This window comes from Camponotus vicinus, unplaced genomic scaffold, assembly GCF_025532165.1.
Source record: "Camponotus vicinus isolate PSW18456_S1 unplaced genomic scaffold, iyCamVici1.0 SCAF_10, whole genome shotgun sequence".
In the NCBI taxonomy this organism is placed as follows: Eukaryota; Metazoa; Arthropoda; class Insecta; order Hymenoptera; family Formicidae; genus Camponotus; species Camponotus vicinus.
The window spans coordinates 15,827,662-15,849,826 of NW_028141946.1; the positions used below are offsets into that span (position 1 = coordinate 15,827,662).

General features: G+C 35.2%; 2 protein-coding genes and 1 pseudogene across 4 annotated transcripts in view; all 3 read left to right on the top strand.

The window, feature by feature from the left end:
• Positions 1-21,924, top strand: part of LOC145960041 (uncharacterized) — a 52,296-nt gene extending 30,372 nt beyond the window's left edge. The window contains exons 1-5 of one of the 3 annotated variants that reach the window (XM_083079316.1): positions 19,427-19,642; positions 19,920-20,497; positions 20,618-20,832; positions 20,911-21,070; positions 21,200-21,924. In XM_083079316.1, the coding sequence (XP_082935442.1) occupies positions 20,668-20,832; positions 20,911-21,070; positions 21,200-21,336 (462 nt within the window). In that variant the 5' untranslated portion in view covers positions 19,427-19,642; positions 19,920-20,497; positions 20,618-20,667 and the 3' untranslated portion in view covers positions 21,337-21,924. Of the gene's footprint in view, positions 1-19,426; positions 19,643-19,919; positions 20,498-20,617; positions 20,833-20,910; positions 21,071-21,166 lie in introns of those variants that run through there. The other 2 variants (XM_083079313.1, XM_083079314.1) reach the window with 2 other exon arrangements.
• LOC145960353 (uncharacterized) lies at positions 3,314-5,226 on the top strand. Its single transcript, XM_083079731.1, has 3 exons — positions 3,314-4,879; positions 4,943-5,064; positions 5,147-5,226. The coding sequence occupies exons 1-3, from the start codon at positions 4,388-4,390 to the stop codon at positions 5,181-5,183; spliced, it is 651 nt and encodes a 216-aa protein (XP_082935857.1). The 5' UTR covers positions 3,314-4,387; the 3' UTR covers positions 5,184-5,226.
• LOC145960148 (uncharacterized) lies at positions 11,092-11,601 on the top strand (annotated as a pseudogene).
• Positions 21,925-22,165: the final 241 nt, after the last annotated feature.

A 22,165-nucleotide genomic window follows, 5' to 3' on the forward strand; every position in this document is an offset into this window, starting at 1 on the left:
TCAGTGTGTGCATCGTGAAGATGTTGCGGGTACTCGAGGTCCACTTCGAGGACATAGCCTGTAGGCGAATCTAGCGCGATGGATGATACGTCAAAATTGGTCACGTCGTCGACCCATCGAAAATCGGCGTAAGGTAACGGTTGACACATTGCCCATCCGTACAAATTATTTACATCAAAGTACATCAAGTATGATGCTGGTTTCGATGGATCGTACGACTCCATGTACTTGTTATTAGCGCGAGCATATCTACCCGAACATTGACTCAGACCACCGCGTATACCACGTTCGATGAACATAACCATGTCGATGTCAGTAAGCAACTCGAACGTAATTTTCGTATGCTTCAACATGGCGTCCCACGTGTATCCGGGGAGAGTATAGTAATACGCGGGGTCGAGTCCGTAACTTTCGATACATTTATCTCGAAAGTTTTCGAAAATGTCGGCTAATAACAAGACATCAATTTTAAGATATAAATCGCTATATTCGCCTAGCGTCCGAATGGAGAATCGCGTCCAGATGTTCTCGGCGTGCGCGTAATCGCTCTCGGATACAGTGTCACCGGTCAAGGAACTGTAAAATGATTCGCGCGGTGGTAAACACGTATCTTGCAACCTATCTACCGAGTCGATGTATTCATACGGAAATACACCTTTCCGCGTTAACAAATTGAAATTTTCTGTTGATAAATTTTGATATTCTGATTTTAAAATTTTGAGTTTGTCTTTATCCAAAAACGATGCCAATTTGTCGAGACTCGATGCGAGAAATTTGAATGAATCGATGAAACGTAATTTTACATGATTTTTTGATTCTTCATCCATACAAACATCTTTTGTGAATGAAATATATTTCTCTTTTGTTATCGGAAGTAACTCGATTTTCCCTTCGAACGATGTGGCTATTTCCTCGATAATAAAGTGTGAATCATAACCTGATAAATTATGAAAAACTATGGGAATACAAAAAGATTCTTTATAATTTAAATTGCAATTTGAGTGTGCTGGACCTCTGTATCGCCCGGTCAGATGGCAATGATCGCGAACGCGTGTATCGTCTTCCACGAACGGTTTTTCGCATATATGACATTGAGTGGCGCTATGGAATTTTTCCCACTCTTCGGACGTCAAATTTACCATGGGGACATTTGTTTTTAAAATATTTTTTACACGTAACGCTAAATTTTTGAGGTCTTCGGCGAACCAAGCTATACAATCGGTGCTACGACGCGAATGATATGCCGATAAAGATTCATCATACGAACAATGTACATAGTAAGCTATACTAAATACTTGGTGATGTTGATATGCGTTTTTCTCTTCATCCATCTTGGCCAAAACGCATTCCAGGTCGGCGTAGACCACAAATGGAAGCCGCTCCTTCCGATTAAAGTTATTGAACTCGAGCCACTTGTCCTTATCGCTCGGCAATCGGACAGCGCAATCGTTCATCTTTCCACAGTCGACCGTATGCGACTGCAACTTGGCGTCCGAATCAAAGTAATGTAAGCATCTGTAAAAGAAAAATTTTTTAAAGATTTATATACAATTTGCTACATAACTTATAATTATTCAAATAATATAAATTAAACTTACCGGTCGCAGATATATTTCTTGTGCTCCTTTTTGCTCAATTGTGAGCTCACGAGCCGGGATAAATTCTTAATCCAAGTGAAATGTCCGACGCTGTTGTCGTCTTCAATGTACAGCAAGTTGATATGCTTGTCCTGCTTCTGCTCCGTAAGACGCATCGGGACAATGCTGTTCTTGTCTTCGATGCTGTACACATTTATAGAAATGTCATTGGCAAGTTCAAAATTTTTTATTTGGTTCACAGTCACTGGAAACTCAATGTCCCGGAGATTCAGCACTGTCGTGTAATGTGGGTACGATGATTCCCGTTCCGTCTTTCTTTCGGCGGGGTATAGTGCGGCGACCACTGCCCACGCGAAACATGCATTGTCCTTTGATTGTACATTAATCACCGCTCTTTTCAACATAATCTCCCGCGATAATTTGATGTGACACCCCGCACGCATAGGATTATACTTATTTATATTTACAGTTAAATTTAGTATTCGCGACAAAGCCCACCCGCTATCGCGTTCCTGAAACTCTTCCAGAGACGCTAGGGTGGGTTCGATAACACGCCGTTCGTACCACTCGCGTAAATCGGATGTGCGAAAGAGTTCATAGTTTCGCGTATTGATACTTTTGTTGGCGTGTTTATCCCCAGCCACGAATTCACCGTTAAATATAGTGTTCACTTTCACATTATAATGTTTTTTCATAACATCCTTCACATGTTCCAACACAATGTCTTTGGCATCATCGAGAAACTGGCGCAGTTCGATGTGATTATAATTTATCACTGCACCAGTCAATATACGACTCTCGAACGCCGTATCAATCTCGCGCCACGCAAGTCCATTTTGACGCGTGCTACATCCGGCACCCGTGTGTACGAAACGTCCGCGTACCGAATTTTTCAACCCTTCGAGGCGCGCGATCCGAGCAATTAGCGATTGTCGATATCCGATCGATAATCGCGGTCGCTTGATGCAACTTTGCTCTTCCAACGACTCGATGTATTGGTCGCATCGTTGCTCCCACACAATGTAATCTTCCAATGAATTCACCAAAGTGGATTGCTCTCGCAAACTTTGTTCCTCCATATTGTATCAGACTTGCGAAATGCGCTTCCCAATGATAGTTCCGGATGTACTTTAACAAAAATACTGGTGGGGTGTGCCTCTTGATCATGATTTATATACTGTCTCGTGCATATCATCGAACATTCTAGAATGATTTCATCTTAAAAATTCCCTGGAGTAGCGTCTGCAATTTAACCTTGATAATTTCGCGTTTTGTCACGTACATTTGAAAAATCTAACGTGGTTGCATCGGGAGCAGTCGTAAATCGGCGCTTGATTTTAGCACATTCAGCTAAATCTTTGTCTAGGGGTGATGTGCGTTTTAACCTTGACGGTTAATCTTTGTTCTGATGTGTAATTTAACCTTGATAATTTCGCGTTTTGTCACGTACATTTGAAAAATTTGACGTGTTTGCATCAGGAGTAGCCGTACATCGGCGCTCGATTTTAGCGCATTCAGCTAAATCTTTGTTCCGATGTGCATCTTAACCTTGAAAATTTCGCGTTTTGTCACGTACATTTGAAAAATCTGACGTGATTGCATCAGGAGCAGCCGTACATCAGCGCTCGATTTTAGCGAATTCAGCTAAATCTTTGTTCTGGGGATGATGATGTCATCGCAGCCGTATATCGGCGCGACAAAATTTTAGAGGAAATTAAAATGTCGTGTTAGCAATAATCCCCTCTACATTGCAATTTGCGATACTATTTGAATTGATATTAATTCTAATACGATCAGTATTGCATCAATCGCGCGTGTGAAAGGTTCACTGAAGAAATCGACATGAATTTTTACGTTCCGATTCGAAACGGTGAAACTCCACCGTGTAAGAAGCAAAAATGCGACACGTAAGTTTCAATCGTTTAAAAATTTTATTTATTAATTTTTTTTAAATATTGATCTAATTATTTATATTTTTATAGCATTCAACCTAGTCGTGCGACTCACATACTTGGAAGAAGATATGCTTTAACCCCAACGTCGTACAAGTATTTGGACATTGGAATAAGCGTTGGAGCTGTGTCGTACGTGGAACTGATTCTCGGCGATAATCGAGGCAATCAAATAGTGTTGCCTTTCTCAACGTGGAATTTGTTGATGCAGAAGCAAGCAGACGTTGAACAATTTCTACAATCGACTGCTCTCCCATTAAGGATTGGAGATCTAATGCTTGAAATGTATCAATCGAAAATTGTAAAACTCGCATTATGCGAAAATTCTTTGTATATGAAACCACAAACATTATTACATTTATTTAATTTTGAAAATTGTATCGATCATATGCATAATTGGTTATGCGAGAATACGTATCTCGTGAATGAAAAATTTAAACAATTTGAAACTGTTTTACAACGTAACAATATTACTACTGTATGCGATGCTGTAAAAACGATACGCGATAGTGATGTCTTTAACAGCGAATCATTAATCGATTGTGAATTACTAACATGTGCTGTAAATGATATTTTTTACGATGCTTGCAATAAATAATTATTTTTATTTCATCTATGATTTTAATTCTTTCCTTCCATACGAATAAGAATAGTTATACTTTTCTCAACACGCTCCGCTAAAGATGTAGAGAAATGCTGAGGTAGATGAGACGTGATGTCCTAGTTGGAATGAGACAAAAGATATTAAAAGATATATAATGAAGAGGAGTCTGCGACATTAGAATATTATTTCTTTCGTTGTTCTGTGTTTCGTTAGTCTTGTGTTACGTTAGTGCAATGGCTGAAGACGATGTTATTATCATCGATGACGATACGGATGATGATGATTATTGGATGGAAAGAGAGAGAGAAATGGATGAGATGGAGAGAGAGAGAGAGGAGAGAGAAATGGAGGAGGGATCATCCGATGGGAAACCTGATTTCCGTTTTCGGACTAGTGATGATGAAGAATTACTTCAATACGAGCGGGAACAACTTTCAAAGAAGAATCTAGAAACTTCAATCGTTCAGTTTATAAGACATCAAGAGCTCGGCTTGGAAAAACCTCGCACAAATTCTTTGAGGACATTTCTTCTAGCTCGAGAAATATGTGCGCGAGATTTTGCAAAATATCATGGATGTAAATGTTTCAATATAGAACCTAATCATTCTAAAGTAAATTGTATTGGAAACAAACTGCGTGAAAATCTCGAATTAATAGAAGATTTTGAAAAATTGAAAGAAGATGATCATGAGAATATACTACGGCGGAAATTGGAAACGTTGAAGGTAAAATATTTTTTGTCGATGTGTAATAAATTTAAAACATAAAATTAATATGTTTGATTTTAGAGTTTACGCGATGATATGAATGGTCGACGAGAGGATAAACAGATATGTGAATCCAAACCTGCATCAAAATATAAATTGTGTGTATTGTATAACGGTGAATGGAAAATGCCATGGAAAGTATTGTAAGTAACTTTCAATTTATAATATATCAAAAGTTCTAAAATAAATTATTAAAAACTATTCAAATGTCTTTTTCTGTTCCAGGAGCGGCTCCACTCAGCCCGACACATCGACCCCTTAGCATTCTAGGAGCGGCCTCCCCCTTAGCCCGGCGCATCGCCCCCTCCCCCTTATATATATATATATATATATATATATATATATTTTTTTTTATTTTATATTATATATTTTTATTATATATTTAAATTTTATATTTTATATTTTATATTATATTATTATTTTATTAGACACACACACACACACACACACACACACACACACACACACACAAAATTGTATAATACACGCACACATTTAAATAAATTTTATATTTTAATTTAAAAAAAAAAGAAATGTATTTATTTACGCGCCTCTCCTTGCGTTCCCATCCTTTGCGTCTCTCTTGCGCTAGTTGTAAGAATTTATCGTTCTCTCTCTCTCTCTTTCGTACGCGCTATCGTTCTAACAATAAGTCTCGCGTTAGTTGTAAGTCTCGCGATATCTTCGTTCTCGCTCGCACGCGTTATCTTAGCTATTATCGTTCTCTCTCGCATACGTTGTTCTCGCGATATTATAGTTCTCTTTCGTATGCGTTCTCTTCGCGCTATTATCGTTCTCTCTCATTCACAAGCTCGTCGCTATCACTCACTTACCTTTGCGTCGTCCTTCTCCCACCTATGCAGCATCTTACAATGCGTCGTCCTTGTTCCACGTTGACGTCATCCTTGTCGTATGTTGATGTCGTCCTTGTCACACGTTGATGCCATCCTTGTCGCACTGTCCTCTTCACACACTTTACGCTATCCTTTTCAAACCAGTGCACCGTCCTTCTCACACGTGGACACATCGCGGGCCCGCCGCGGATCCCCCTTCTCCTCGCGGACCCCCTCGTCCATCGGTCGCGCCGCGGATCCCCCCTACCCGCGCGGACCCCCTCGTCCATCGCTCGCGCCGCGGATCCCCCTACCCGCGCGGACCCCCTCGTCCATCGGTCGCGCCGCGGATCCCCCCTACCCGCGCGGACCCCCTCGTCCATCGCTCGCGCCGCGGATCCCCCCTTCCCCGCGCGGACCCCCTCGTCCACCGGTCGCGCCGCGGATCCCCCCTACCCGCGCGGACACCCTCGTCCATCGCTCGCGCCGCGGATCCCCCCTTCCCCGCGCGGACCCCCTCGTCCACCGGTCGCGCCGCGGACCTCCCCTACCCGCGCGTGACGTCATCATCCCCCGCACGTGACGTCATCATCCCCCGCACGTGACGTCATCATCCCCCGCATGTGACGTTGTCATCATCCCCCGCACGTGACGTCATCATCCCCCGCGTGACGTCACCCCCCCCCCCGCGCGACGTCACCCCCCCGCGTGACGTCATCACCCCCCCCCGCGCGACGTCATCCCGCGTGACGTCACCCCCCCCCCGCGTGACGTCATCCCCCCCCCGCGTGACGTCCCCCCCCCCCGCCGGTTCCCCCTCGCCCCTCACCCCCCCTCGGAGCCCCTGGGTTAGAACCGGCCTAGACTTACTACTTATTTCTCTTGTTAAATTTATATTATTATAAAGTTCTTTATTCCATTCCGCTTTTATATGACTGGGTTCCCCATGGAATATATTTTACGCAAAAACGGAAAAAATTCTAACCTAAAATTTACAATAATTCTGAATTAGCTTTGTTTTTTCGTAAATTATATTCTATTGGAATTTTCCATTTGTTATAAAAAGATATTTTTTTACAAAATTGATTATTTTTGTTAACTATAATTCATAAAAAATAATTTTGTACTCTTACTTATTTCCGCTTTTTCCGGTACATAGGGAACCCGGTTATTTAAAATCGGAACAGATATGTCTTTTGGAGAAACGTTCTGATTGGTTACCCCCACTATACTTCTTTTCCGTTCCGCTTTTCCGTTCCGCTTTTTCTTCTACGTGGGACTGCACCCTAAAGCTGAATAACGGAAACTATCAGATCTGGAAATATAAAGTCGAGCTATTGCTAATAAAGGACGAGTTATGGCATACGGTAAACGAAATAAAACCAGATAATCCTGATAAAAAGTGGTTGAAGGCGGATAGACAAGCAAAAGCTACAATAGGCTTGTTGGTGGAGAACGACCAGTTGCGGCATATAAGGGACGCCGTATCCGCGCGGGAGGCGTGGCACGCGTTAAAGTCTTATCATCAGAAGGCATCACTCACGAATCAAGTATATTTATTGAAGAGGTTATGCAATATGAGACTTGAGGAAAGTGGTGACATGGAGACGCACATAAATCGAACATTGAATATGGTGGACGAGTTAGCTGCATTAGGAGAGGTATGAAAAGAAAAATTAATAATCGCTATGCTTTTAGCCAGTCTCCCCGAATCGTATAGTACGCTCGTCACAGCGCTAGAGACCAGAGCGGAGGATGAACTAACCTTGCAATTGGTAAAAGGAAAACTCATAGATGAAGATAGAAGGCGCAGAGACATGAGAGGTTATGAAAATAAAAGTGAGGATACAGCTCTTAAAATATCTCACAAATATGCTACGCAGCAGAAGCAGGTACAGAAATCTAAAAAATTTAGCTGTTTCTTTTGCAAGAAACAAGGTCATATGAAGAAGGATTGTACAAAGTATAAACGATGGAAGGAAATAAGGAGAAAGCAAATACAGTCTCAAATAAAAATCAAGGATCAGATTTCTGTTTCGGTGTAACTGATGACAATAAAGTGACGAACTATCAAGGATGGTATGTAGATTCCGGTGCCACCAGTCATATGACAAACAATAAAGGCTTCTTCAAAGATATTTATAGCTGTGATACTGACGAAGTAAAAGTAGCAGATGGTAGATATCTCAAGGTTCATGGTATTGGTGGAGGAAGCATTACTTGTCAAAATGACAAAGGAAAACACACCAGCGTTAATGTCAAAGATGTATTGTTCGTACCAGATCTAAGAGAAAGTTTATTATCAGTTAAGAAATTAACCGAAAAAGGATTGAAAGTCATTTTTGAAGATACAACATGCAATATTATGTATGAAGGCCAAAGTGTTGCAGTAGGTGATATTTACGGAAATTTGTACAAGCTAAAGAATGACAATAAGGTTCTCTCCGTTGCGCAAGTACATGATAAAAATTGTCAGCATCAATAGCACAGAAGACTAGGACATAGAGATCCCAAAACAATTAAGGACATGATAAATAATGGAAAGATTAAAGGTGTGCATATAAAGGATTGCGGTATCAGAGAAGTATGTGAAACATGCCTCAAAGGAAAAATGACCAGGAACTCCTTTCCCAAGTCTTCACAGCATCTATCAGAAGAAATTTTAGATATCGTTCATACAGATGTTTGTGGTCCTATGCAAACAATGACATCAGGTAAGAAACGACACATATTAACTATGATTGATGATTACAGTCGATACACGATGGTATACCTCATTGGACATAAATCGGAGGTGCCGGATAAAATTCGAGAGTATATAAAGGCAGTTAAAACGAAGTTCAAGGCCGTTCCAAAAGTCATTCACTCAGATAGAGGAAAGGAGTATGTTAATCAAAGACTCCAAGAGTTGTTCAAGGAAGATGGTATCAAAGCACAGTATACAGTAACCTATGCTCCAAAACAAAATGGAGTCGCAGAAAGGAAAAACAGGTCACTGGTTGAAATGGCGAGATGTTTACTCATCGAAGCAAAATTACCCAATAAGTACTGGGGTGAGGCTATCAATACAGCAAATTATCTACAGAATCGTATTATAACTAAGGCAACAGGTACTACTCCATTAAAAAGATGGTGCAATGAGACACCGAATTTAGAGGACATTATTGTCTTTGGATCGAAAGTATATGTACACGTCCCAAAGGAATTAAGAAAGAAATGGGACAATAAAGCTAAAGAATTAAGATTTATGTGTATTGCCGATGACGCAAAAGGTTTTCGTCTATTGGATCCAAATACGGACAAGATAAGTATAAGTAGAGATGTAAAGTTCTTGGAAAAGTCTTATTATGATAATTACAAAATTTTAGAACGTAGAGATTCTCAGGAAAGTCAGTCGGAATGCATAGTACCACTTGAAATTAAAGAGATGCCAAAGCAATACGACGTAAATAACTCAGAAATCATGATAGAAGAGGACTGTGACCATGAAGAGGATGATGAATCCATAGACTACCAAGAAGATATTTCTTTAAGAAGAGGTCCAGGCCGACCAAGGATCGTCAGAACAGGAATAAGAGGTCGACCAAAGAAGAGTCAGGAATGCTTGCAGATGTCTCTATAAAGGAAGCAATAAAAGGACCGGACGTCGATGAATGGTATTCCGCCATGGCAACAGAGTTAAGGTCTATTATAGAAAATGATGCCTGGGGGCTAGTTGACAGACCAAAAGACAAAAACATTGTTGGAAGTCGTATGGTTTTAACGAACAAATGTCAACCGGATGGACACATATAAAGGCGTAAAGCAAGAATCGTTGCACGTGGATTTAGTCAAAAGCCCGGGATGGACTTCAATGAAACCTTTGCACCTGTCGCAAGACTAAGTTCTGTAAGGTTTTTAGTAGCCATTGCAGCGCATTATAAAATGCATATTCATCAGTGTGATGTTACAACAGCATTCTTAAACAGCCCCATCACGGAAAATATATACAGGGTGGACCATTTTAATCTTTAATGGAGAATAACTCGAAAACCAAGCCCGGGAGAGAAAAATGTTTCAGACAAAAGTTGTTTGGTTTCGTGGGGGCCATAAGATGGTATCATTGGTTTGATCTTGAAGAGTTATTTGAAGGTCACATGAAGGTCACCTTCAATTTCTTAAATGGAACCTACTATTTGTCATTGCATATTCTTGTAGCTTATCTCGAGAACTTTCCAAAACACTATAATTAAGTACATTTTCGTTAAGTACTTTTTGAGTTATGAGGCTTGAAATAATTTCTTAATTTTACATAAACCGTAAAATATCTTGTAAAATATTCACTTTTCGATTATCCTACCTTAATACTTTTACGTACAAAATAATGAGAGGAATCAATTGGTGTAAAGAAAACACATAGTTGTTTTTAAGAAAAAATATGGAATTGTTAATTGCAAATTACATATTTTTTCTTCAAAACAACTATGTGTTTTCTTTACACCAGTTGATTCCTCTCATTATTTTGTACATAAAAGTATTAAGGTAAGATAATCGAAAAATGAATATTTTACAAGATATTTTACGGTTTATGTAAAATTAAGAAATGATTTCAAGCCTCATAACTCAAAAAGTACTTAACGAAAAGGTACTTAATTATAGTGTTTTGGAAAGTTCTCGAGATAAGCTACAAGAATATGCAATGATAAATAGTAGGTTCCATTTAAGAAATTGAAGGTGACCTTCATGTGACCTTCAAATAACTCTTCAAGGTCAAACCAATGATACCATCTTATGGCCCCCTCGAAACTAAACAACTTTTGTCTGAAACATTTTTCTCTCCCGGGCTTGGTTTTCGAGTTATTCTCCATTAAATGTTAAAATGGTCCACCCTGTATATGGAGGTCCCAGAGCGATTAGATAATGTCTTACAAAAGTTAATCGACAACGAAGAAAAAGAAAGTCACATCAAGAGGAAGGCTCTTAATATGTTAAAAGAATTAAAGTCAGGAGATAAAGTATGTAAACTCCGAAAAGCCTTATATGGTTTAAAGCAAGCCGGTCGTGAATGGCATACAAAAAATTTGATAAGGAGCTAAGAAAATATGGAGCACTACCATCAAGTCCGAACCCCTGTGTATATTATAAAGGTCAAGGGGAAGACATTTTTTTAATACTTACATATGTCGATGATATAATAGTAGCATCAAAAGATTTGAGTAAAATACAAGACTTCAAGGATCATCTAAGTCAAGTACTTAAAATCAAAGATTTAGGAGAAATAAAGTATTGTCTAGGAAGAATAACAGTATTGTTCTAAACCAAAAAGGATATATTAAAGACTTAATTATTAGATTTAACATGAAGGATGCAAACCCAGCAAAAACTCCGATGGAGGCGAGTTTGAAGTTATCCAAACAAGAAAATCATCCAGAGGCTTTGGATATTCCTTATCGTGAGTTAATTGGATGTTTAATGTATTTGGCAGTGAGCACACGGCCAGATATCGCCTATGCGGTAAGTTACTTAAATCAGTTCAACAGTTATTATGGACCAGAACATTGGACTGCAGCAAAGAGGGTCTTACGATATCTCAAAGGAACATTGGAGATGTCATTGATTTACAGGCCAAGTCAAGAAAGCCTTAAGGGCTATGTGGATTCTGATTGGGCTAACTGTATAAATGATCGACGTTCATATACAGGATTTGTTTTCTTTCTCAGTCATGCTCCAATTACATGGGAGTCGAGAAAACAGCAGACTGTTGCACTCTCTTCCACTGAAGCAGAGTATATGGGTCTAACAGAAGCTACCAAGGAGGCCATCTACCTACAGAGATTTTTGACAGATTGGATTAAAGAAGCTCTCTAAGCTGACAATCTACAATGATAGTGCTAGCGCACAAGAGTTAGCAAAGAATCCAGTTTATCATGGAAGGACGAAACATATTGATGTCAGGCATCATTTTGTGCGTGAGGCCTTAAGGAATCATCTAATAAAATTGGACTATTTGTGTCAGCGCAGAGATGATTGCTGATATATTTACTAAGGCACTACCCTTAAATAAGCATTATAAATGCATAGAGTTATTAGGTTCATTTCCATAAATTTGTGTCTCGTTTGCCTTTTACTTTTTTTTTAATTTTTAAGGGGAAGTGTTGGATATATGTAAAAATTTCTTTTGTAATCACAGTTTCTTTTTGTGTTATGAGGTTGGTCACAATGTCTGGCTGGCGCTGCCGCCACGCTTACCGCGCGTCCCTTTTTGCTTTTGTCTCCTTCCGTGCGTCGACGTGTGCAGACGTGTGCTTGTCGCTTATGTATTAAAAGTCTAACATAAAGAACCAAAGAGTTACCAAAGACTAAAGTTTATATATAATACTAATTATAAGCTCAAATAAGTTTAATAATAAAGTTCTGCATTTCTCAGAGGAGTGTGTTAAACCTAATCTTATATTTCACGCTAACCAAAACCACGTGCTCTAACAATACGTAATAAATGTATCTATATATAATAAATATCCACTGAATATTGTATAGATATTTACAGGATATTGATTTACATATCCTGTAAATATTTATGGAACATTGAATAAATATCCACGCAGAAATCTGATGAATATACAGTATACATGCAATGGATATCTACAGAAATATCCACTAAATATTGTATGAACATGTAATGGATATTTATGTAGATATCCTATGGATATTTATGAGATCTCGAATGGCGGACATCTGGATATCTAAAGCACGTCTAATAAATGTTTCCTATATATTCGTGGATATCCCTAATGCCCATTGAGAATATCTAATAGATATCTAATAGATATTATTTTCTGTGTGTATATATATATATATATATATATATATAATTTTATTATATTATTTTATATATTATGTATAATATTAAATAAACATATATTCTATATTCTACTAATATATATATTTTTTTTTCTACGCGACGGTGCCCTTTTTGCTACCATCATTAAACCGGCATAGACGGTACTGCTTTTCGCGGCGTTCGTTCGGCCGCTAGCATGCACTTGAAGTAGGGAAAACGACATTTGGACTCTGGTCATGACGTCTTATTAGCTACATTTCGCTGTAATTTATTTTTTTCTACGGAAATACTTGGTGTTATTCCAAAAAGAATTAAAATCTTTACAAATTGTTTGACAAAAAGGTTATATATGTATGAAACAAAAATAGTTCTATTAATAAAAATAATTATATGTATATATAATTGTTTAATTTGAATTTTATATATTGAATTTATATTTATATTAATTTATTTCTGAGTATCTTCTCTTTGGCCTAGGGGCACGTTTACTATATAAAAAGATATTCTGATTATAAGAAAAGTAAAAATGGATTTAAAAAAAGTGGTTTATGCGTTTTCTGTACATTCACATAATGCTGTTTGAATCAAGCGATACGTAACGCCGTTTTTGCACTAGTATAAATAAGTATAAATTTACAGTAGCACATATATACATATTTAAAATAAATAATATAATCAATTGTACGAGCTATTATTATCATTATTTGCATCAAATAACATCATAATATTATATATTTCCTCTTTCACTCATAAATTTTTGTTGGGATTGATCTTTTATTAAAGTAGAAATATAATCGAGAATACACGTTGATGCACAGTATTACAAAAGACAGACAGTAACTCAAGTATGAGAGAGCGAGTTAAGTAAGACGAGACAACGACTTTTTTTTTTTTTTTATTCAGAATAAAATGGTGGCATAGGCAGCGCCATCATGCCTGTACATCTCTGTAGATACGTACAAAGTCGATAAAGTAGTACAAAATCGATACTAAGTGTAGTTATAAATATCTGAGTAGTATTTAAAAAAAAACTCCAATCAGAACCGCAACACTAGTAGAAATTAAACCGTATAATATTAATATAAAATAATAAAATATTTTACAAGCGTTAATTGGCCTTTTAACTTATAGTATAACTTAATAATAAGTATTAAATATTAAATGCTCTTGTTATATAAGTCGCTATCACAAGTGAATAAATTTTTGTGCACCGTTTAAAACTAAAAAGAGAACAATACCATTGTACTGAGTAAAATTAAAATGACAGTTACAATTACTGTTAGACTTTACATTAACTTTAACTTAACTTAAATTAAATTAAATTGTTATACTTTTGGTTCGCTGGCGTATTACAATAAAATAAGAGAGAAAGTAAATAATCATTGCACAGTGTAACATACAATAGTAGAATATATATACATAAATAATAACTAAGCTAAAAATATCTATAACTAATTATCTCTTAACCTAAATAATTACTTTATTATCTATTACTATTTACCCACTCAAAACACTTCAATTATGTACGCATAGAGACCAGAATGGGGAGTGAAAGGAAGCTACGTATTGATACGATTTATATCCGGAAAGGAATTGTGCTAATGAATTGATCCAGAGCTGTGACAACTTGAATATCATTCAATTGGAGCAAAATCTCTGTACTTAACTTGTCCTTAGGAATATGGTTTGAGATATTCTGTACGAGAGTTTCTCTCGATTTTTTTGTCAATAAACATTCCCAAAATACATGTTCCGCAGATTGATTACCCAAACCACAATCGCATTCCGGTGATTCGTTGATATTATGCAACCATAGGCTTTCGGCCAGTGTATGTTTGGATCTTAATCTATTAATTGATACAATAACTTTTCGGCTTAACTTAGCCTTGTAGAACCATGGCTTCCTATTCTTTCTGAAGAATTCTTGGAAAAAATATGTTCCTTTATGCTTGCCTCTTTCTTGGGCCCAATTCCATAGTTTGTTGAATAATTTTTCTTTCGCCAAAGGTTTAGCGTCGCTAATAGGTATTGGAAACTGTGTATCGTAGCCCGTAAAAGCCGCATCTTTAGCCAGTTTATCTGCTCTTTCGTTGTTTTCAATTCCTACATGGGCTGGGATCCAATAAAATTTTATTTCTTTGCCCTTAAGAAATAAATTGTAGGTTGAGTGAATAATGTCCCATACTAAATAAGATCTATTTCTGTAATTTTTAAATGAGATTATAGCTTCCAGCACGCTTTTCGAATCTGAAAAGATATATATTACTTGAGTGGGATCCGATTCTACTTTTTGTAATACTGTTAATATGGCCATGGCTTCGCAAGTAAAAATAGATGCCTTGTCTGAAGTACGATATTTAAAATTTATCTTATTAGCACTGTTGTATACTGCAAATCCAGAAAAGGGAAGCCCTTTAATTTTTGAGCCATCTGTAAAAAAGTGGACTTGTGACTCTCTAGTTGGGAATAAATTATGGAACAGAGTGGCTGGATGATGACTATTTTTAAGGAGCTTTCCTTCCTGAAAGGATACATAAGGAATGAAAAATTTGAGTTTATATGGGTATAAACAAAAAGTAGGCATGTCTGCTTTATAGAATAGATGATCAATTTGAGAAAAATTAAGAAAACAATTATATAGTAACGAAGGAAGAAACCTTTTGACATTAATTGGATTTTCTAAAAAGCTCTGTACTCTGTGGAAAATATTATTTAGTGGATGGCTCGGTTGGGAGATTATTTTAGCTATGAAATTCATGCCTAGGAATTCCACTCTATCAGCGAAAGGAGGCTCGCAGGATTCGGCCATAATAACATTTACCGGGGTACTTTTTCTGTAACCCATTGCCAGTCTTAGTCCTTGATTTTGTATGGTTTGAATTTTATTCCATAAATACTTTGGTACATTGTACCATACAAAAGCGCCGTATTCTATCCTTGATCTAATAAGGCTTCTATAAATTTTTAGTAAAAGTGCAGGATCGGATCCCCACCAAGTGAAGCGGAGAAATTTGATAATATTAAGAGGTTTGATACAATTTGCGCTAATGTTATCGAAATGTTTATTCCATTTCATATTATTTTGAAATGTAATCCCTAAGAACTTTACTGTAGGCCTGGCATTAATAGTTGTGTTTCGAATTTGGATAGATTCAATATTAGCCTGATTTCTATAGGGAATTTTACGAAAGACACATAACTGTGATTTGTTTGGAGCAATCTTAAGACCGATGTCTTCTAGCCAGTTATCCATAATATTGGCGACTTGTTCTAATGTATTTAAAGCTTGTCGAGTACAATAATCTGAACAGTATACGCAGATATCATCCGCGAATTGTAAATATTTAATAGACGGTAAGTTATATGTACAGTTTTCTAGATTAGATACATATAAAGAATAAAGTAGGGGACTTAGGACAGATCCTTGGGGTAAGCCCTTATTAATTATTTCCAATCGGTCAATTTCGTTGAATCGAAATTGTACTTCTATGTTAGATATAAGATTGTAAATAAAATAAATGAATATTTTAGGTAAATTGAGTTGAGTAAGTTTATGAATCATAATGTCACAGACAACATTATCGTAAGCTCCTTGTATATCTAAGAAGAGCGCACACGTCTCCTTATTTTCATAGCTATTGGCAAGTATTTCTGCAGAAATAATGGCTAAATTGTCATGACATGAACGTTTAGCTCTGAACCGATACTGACTTACTGGGAGAAGATTTTTACCTTCCAGCCAATGGTATAGTCTGTCCTTAATAATTCTTTCCAATATTTTTAAAGTGCATTGAGCCAATGAGATTGGTCGAAATTTTTCGGAGTCTTTTTTGGGAATAAATAGAACGCCGAATTTTTTCCATTCATGCGGGAAATTTCCGGAAGTTAAAATTTCATTAAATATATGAACTAGGCATTCAATGAGTTCCCTAGGAAGAATTCGAAGAATTCTGTAATCGATGCCATCCGGACCCGGTGATGACTTAGGTTTAGAAGAATTTATGGATAGGTGGACTTCCTCATATGTGATAGGATCTTCGTTTTGCAGATTTAAAAGAATTTCTACAGGATTGGAATTTGAGCAAGGAGCACATAATTCCTCGATTTGTTGATTAATTATATTAATTAAATTAGGCTTATATGAATTAGCCGTTTCTTTTCTGTGATACTTATTGCCCATAGCACGGATCTTATGCCATACGTATCCTATATTCGAGGATCGGCTAAGGGAGCTACAGAATTCCAAGAAGGATTCTTTTTTCCTCTTCCTAAAAAAACTTTTTGCCTTTTCATCTGCTTGTTTGTATTTTAAGAACAATTCCCTAGTAGTGACAAAATTTGAACTTAAGGTACGCGGCTCTTCTTAGTCTCACTAATTTGTCACATTCTTCATTCCACCAAGGATTAGATCTAAGTTTCACTCCGTTATGTGAATCAATCCTTTTACAGGGAGTATGATTTCTAATACAGCTTTCAATGGTGGCCATAAATGATGAATATTTAGTTTGAATGTCTATGGAATTGTCTCTTACAAGCTTTTCGCATAGTGGGATATTAGTCTCAAGTTCCGTAATTGCGGCTGTCCAATCAGTTTTAGTAGTATAAATTCTATACGAATTGGGGAATCTCGTTTGGTTACAACTGACTCCCATGATTTCGATACGAATAGGTAAATGATCGCTTCCCCAAGAGTCTTCCAATACTTCCCAATGAGCAGAAATAATTTTATGGCTATTAGTAAAAGAAATATCAATTGACGTTTCTTGGGAAAATGGAGTGGAAAATCTGGTTGCTGACCCGTTATTAAGACAATAAAACTCGAGATCGACAACTGAATTGAATAGCTTCTTACCCTCTGTACACGTAATAGACCCGCCCCATAAAGGATGATGGGCATTAAAATCCCCTCCAATAAATACCTTCTTTGTAAATTGTGTGAAGAATTGTTGCCATTCCATTTCTGAAATCGCCATATCTGGAGGTTTGTATAGCGATACTATTATCATTTCTTCACCTTTAATAGACAAGTTGATAGCGCAAACTTCGATCTTCTTATTCGCTGAGTATAAGTTGTTAACCAATTGATAGTCTATTCCATGCTTTACAAAGATGGCCACGCCACCTCCACGTCTGTTGGATCTGCAAGTCTTAATCGTATCAAAGTTTTTAATAAGAAATCTATCGCAATCATTTAGCCATATCTCAGAAATCAATATTATATCGTAATCTAAAAATTTTTTTTCCAATTCTGGTCTCTTTCTAAACATATCTTGCGCATTCCATTGCAAAATACAAAGAGATTTACTCATTATTAGAGTTTACATTAACGGTAGAGGGCGCTCCCTCCTTTACAGTATTAGAATATGATATGGAATTAGGCGGAGGTTGAATAGAAATCTTACCATCATTGACAGAAGCAAGGAAAATAACAAATTTTTCAAACCAAAATTTGAGGATTTCCTCCGAGGGATAAGAATCTGAGACTCCTACCAGCGAGCATTGCGATGAACTGGAAACAATCGCCGCGTAGTTCGATGTTTCCGCAGAGGAAGAGAATTTCGTCGCGCTCGATTTGGGTATACTGGAAGAACTTGTAAATTCCTTGAGTAAATTAGGTAGCATAGGAAAATCGTTACCTCTGAATTTGAACGATTCCTGGCTACTGCTTTTATTGCTGCTTCCTGGTGACAGTCGAGTGGTTTGTTGTACTATGATTCTTTTGGCCGTGTTATAATCTATGTTTTGTGAGGCCATTAGTTCTGTAGTTTTCATTTTTGTAATGACTTCTGGACACTCTTTTGCCAGTGATCGGTGGTTACCCCCGCAGTTGACGCAGTACGGCACGTTTGAGCAGGGGTTTGATGTATCATGTTTGCCTTCTCCACATGTTAGACAAATAGCATTGTTATGACAAAATTTAGATGCATGAGATAATTGTCCACAGTTATAACATTGCCTAATGCTCGGAATGTATGGCGCCATAGGTATCCTTGTTTTCCACATAATAACGTGTGATGGAATGGTTGAAGATCTAATGCTTAACCTGACCGTGGCCGAATTAATGTATGTCACTTTTCCGTCCTCATATTTCTTCATTTTTAGTCTGTATATATCTTCTCGGTTGAAACTATAGCTTTTGTTGCTACTGGATATTTCCTGCCAAATTTCTTCCTCAGAGACATCAGCTGGCACACCTTTAATAATTACTTTTCGTGATACAACCCACTAGACATGAAACGTACATGTAATGTTTCAAATTGTTTCATATAGATTCCAAGTGATACATTCTATTTGTATGTTTTAGACATATTTCATAAACATTACTATTGAAATATTTCACAATTGCTTATATTATAAATGTTTCTAAAGCAATGTTACAGTTAATACATCTTTTAAACAATTCAAAGTTGCGTTTTATGATTTGTTAATTTCGATACATTTATTTTATATTATTTTATAAATATTTACGAAACATAATTTTGAAATATTTAAAATACATATAATTTGTAATATATTTGAAATGTTCTCAATATAAATAATTATGAAATGTTTCAATTGTAACACTTAAAAACACTAACATTTCGTAAAAATTTTATTTAAAATACGTATAATGGTTATTGCATATATATGTATATTTTCAATTACATATACAACACGTTTATAATAAATTATATTTAGTTACTCCTCATGTTAAAATTCTTATTAATAATACTGTCAAAGCATTTTTCGGAAAACGCGCCTATTATTTTGAACATGCACACATGCGTATATTTCAATATGTATGTGCTCGCACAATGGGTCTTTCTTTCACTCTAACTAATTGCACTAGTGCAACAGTGCAGCTGAAAAGAACAGACCCAACGTACGGAGTGTTCGAGGCAACGTATCGTTCGCAGTTCGCAGTGTGGTTTCGCGGTGTGCATTTGTAATTTACGTGTGATAAAAAACTATTATTATATCTTTGACATTTTCTTCTTATATGTTCTTTTCTCTGTGTACGCGTCTAAAATTTGTGATATATAGTGCAAAATGAGTACACGTGAGAGTTCGAGTCAATCATCAAGTTTAGTATGTATTTTATCTGTACATTATATATATAGAAATTACTTAATTATTATAGAAGTATTATATGTTATAAATTTCTTATATGTTATGTATCTTCTAACACTTATTTATACCGTAAATAAGAAATTACAAAAATTGTATCAGTGATCCTAACCCTAAAAATCGATTACATCTCAATTTATAACCTTTTTTTGTTTACAATATATGTGTTAGAATGCATATACGAAATAGAGATTACTTTTATTGTGCAATATTTATTTATATTCTATTTTTATTCTAGATACCACAACGGAAGAAAAAAGAAATATCAAAGGTTACAAATAGACATTTCCGTAGGATTGTTCATAATGAACATGCTAAGACCAGAGAACAACTACTGCATGTTATTAATAATAAAATACAGCACTCTTCTAATAATGAAAAATTTAATGAAAAAAATTATAATGAAAATATTTTAAATACAAACAATAGTAATACCGATGGATATAAAAATATTAACTTAGTTAGCAATTCTTCTGAAATTAAACCAACACATTTTAATGTTGATAAAGATATATTTAAGTCGCAGAATAAAATTGCCTTAGCAGATAAAATTGCTCATTGGATTATTAAAAATAACATCTCGCATAATTCTGCAAATGAATTATTATCAATAATGAAATCAGAAAATTTGCTTGTTCCAAAAAATTGTAGAACATTGCTAAAAACTCCTTCATTATGTAATATTGTAAATATGCCACCTGGTGCATATATACATTTAGGTATTGAAAAAGGCATAATTGAAAAGATGAAAAATACATTTAGAAGCAGAGGACAATGTTATTCCTACAAAAGATGATATTCCTGTAGACAATTGTAGTAAGTTTTAGCTTTCAGCATTTACACACACACATATGCACACACACACACACAAATACACACTATAATTATAGAAATAGAAATAAAAACATAGATACAAATCATATTTATTTTTTACAGCTACTAGAACTCTAAATACTATATTAGGAAATATACTCGAAATAAAATTAATGTGTAGACGAATAGACGAGCGTTTACATATTTTAGAAAATAATGGCAATAATGTAAATATTCACCGTAATATTAACTTGCTTCCACCATTATCAATGGATTGTCTTGAAAATATTAATAATTTTGAAATTATATTAGTATCTGAGGAAGCACAATCACAGCTGGTATGTACAATTTTATCTTTGTTTTTAAATTGATATTTAATGCGTTAGGAATATGATCAATAAATAATAATATTTTAGGTTAATATGTTAACTATGATTGGTGGAACAAATGAGAAAGATGCAATGAAGAGGATATTGCAAAAATTATTCACAAATAATTTGGCTTCAAAGTGTTCTTGGACAGGAGCTAAAAATAATTTTAAATTAAAAGATTTGAAACTAATTATGTGCATGAAGAGTAAGTTGTATACAAAATATTGTTTCCCCATATCTTACACATATTTTATTTTATATTTATTTTATTTTTGTATCTTATAAATATTCATTTCTTCAGATGCCATTAAAAATATCTGTCCTACTATAACAGAAGCACAATTTGAGGAGATTTTGAAAGCATGGTTTAGACAATCAACTCTGCGATTAAATCGTGAAAATGCAAGAAATGAAAATGCAAGGAATGAAACTGCAAGAAACGATACTGCGACAGACGACGTAAACATATAATGTTTTCATTTTTATTTTTAAACAAAAAATTTGATTTTTTATTCCACGAGTTTATTTTCTATAGCATTTAATATATGAAATTAATAATTATATAATTAATTTAAATTAAAATAATATATTTATATAATGGCAATAATTATTTTATATAATATTTATATTATTTTAAATACTTATTCTTTTTTAAACGCATTTAAGTGATTAAATTCTTACATTTATTTAATTTCAGTTGCAATTTACGAAAGTTTAGTTAAAAGTTATAAAGTTTTTAAAATATTTTATTATAAAATACTATACATGTATATAATTGTATATACAGATATAAAATAATTACTTTTTATTTTAGTATTAACGATAAAAATATTTATATATTACGTAATACTTTAATATTATGCTATGATAATAAGAAAGAAGTTTTTTTTGCTTTATCTATGTTTTGTTTCAAATATAATATTTTTCATAGAGAGTTTACGATCTTCAATTTATATTAATTTATGTTATGTATAAATATTAAATTAAAATAATAATTATTTTAATAAATTGCGAGTTATACTTATGCAATTAAATAAATAAATGTATTATTTCATGAAATGTTGTTATTACGTCCATTTCAATTCCAATTTGCTTATATATAGTCGGTGATTATATATAATATAATTGTTAATAGTAAGAACTTTTAAGAACATAACATTGTTGACTTTAATCTATTTTTACGTATAACATATTAACATAACAATATATATTATACTTAAAAAATAGTTAAAATAGTTAAAATAGTTTAAATCGGTACATTATGTAGTTAAAAGTTTTACTATTGACTATAAATATATTA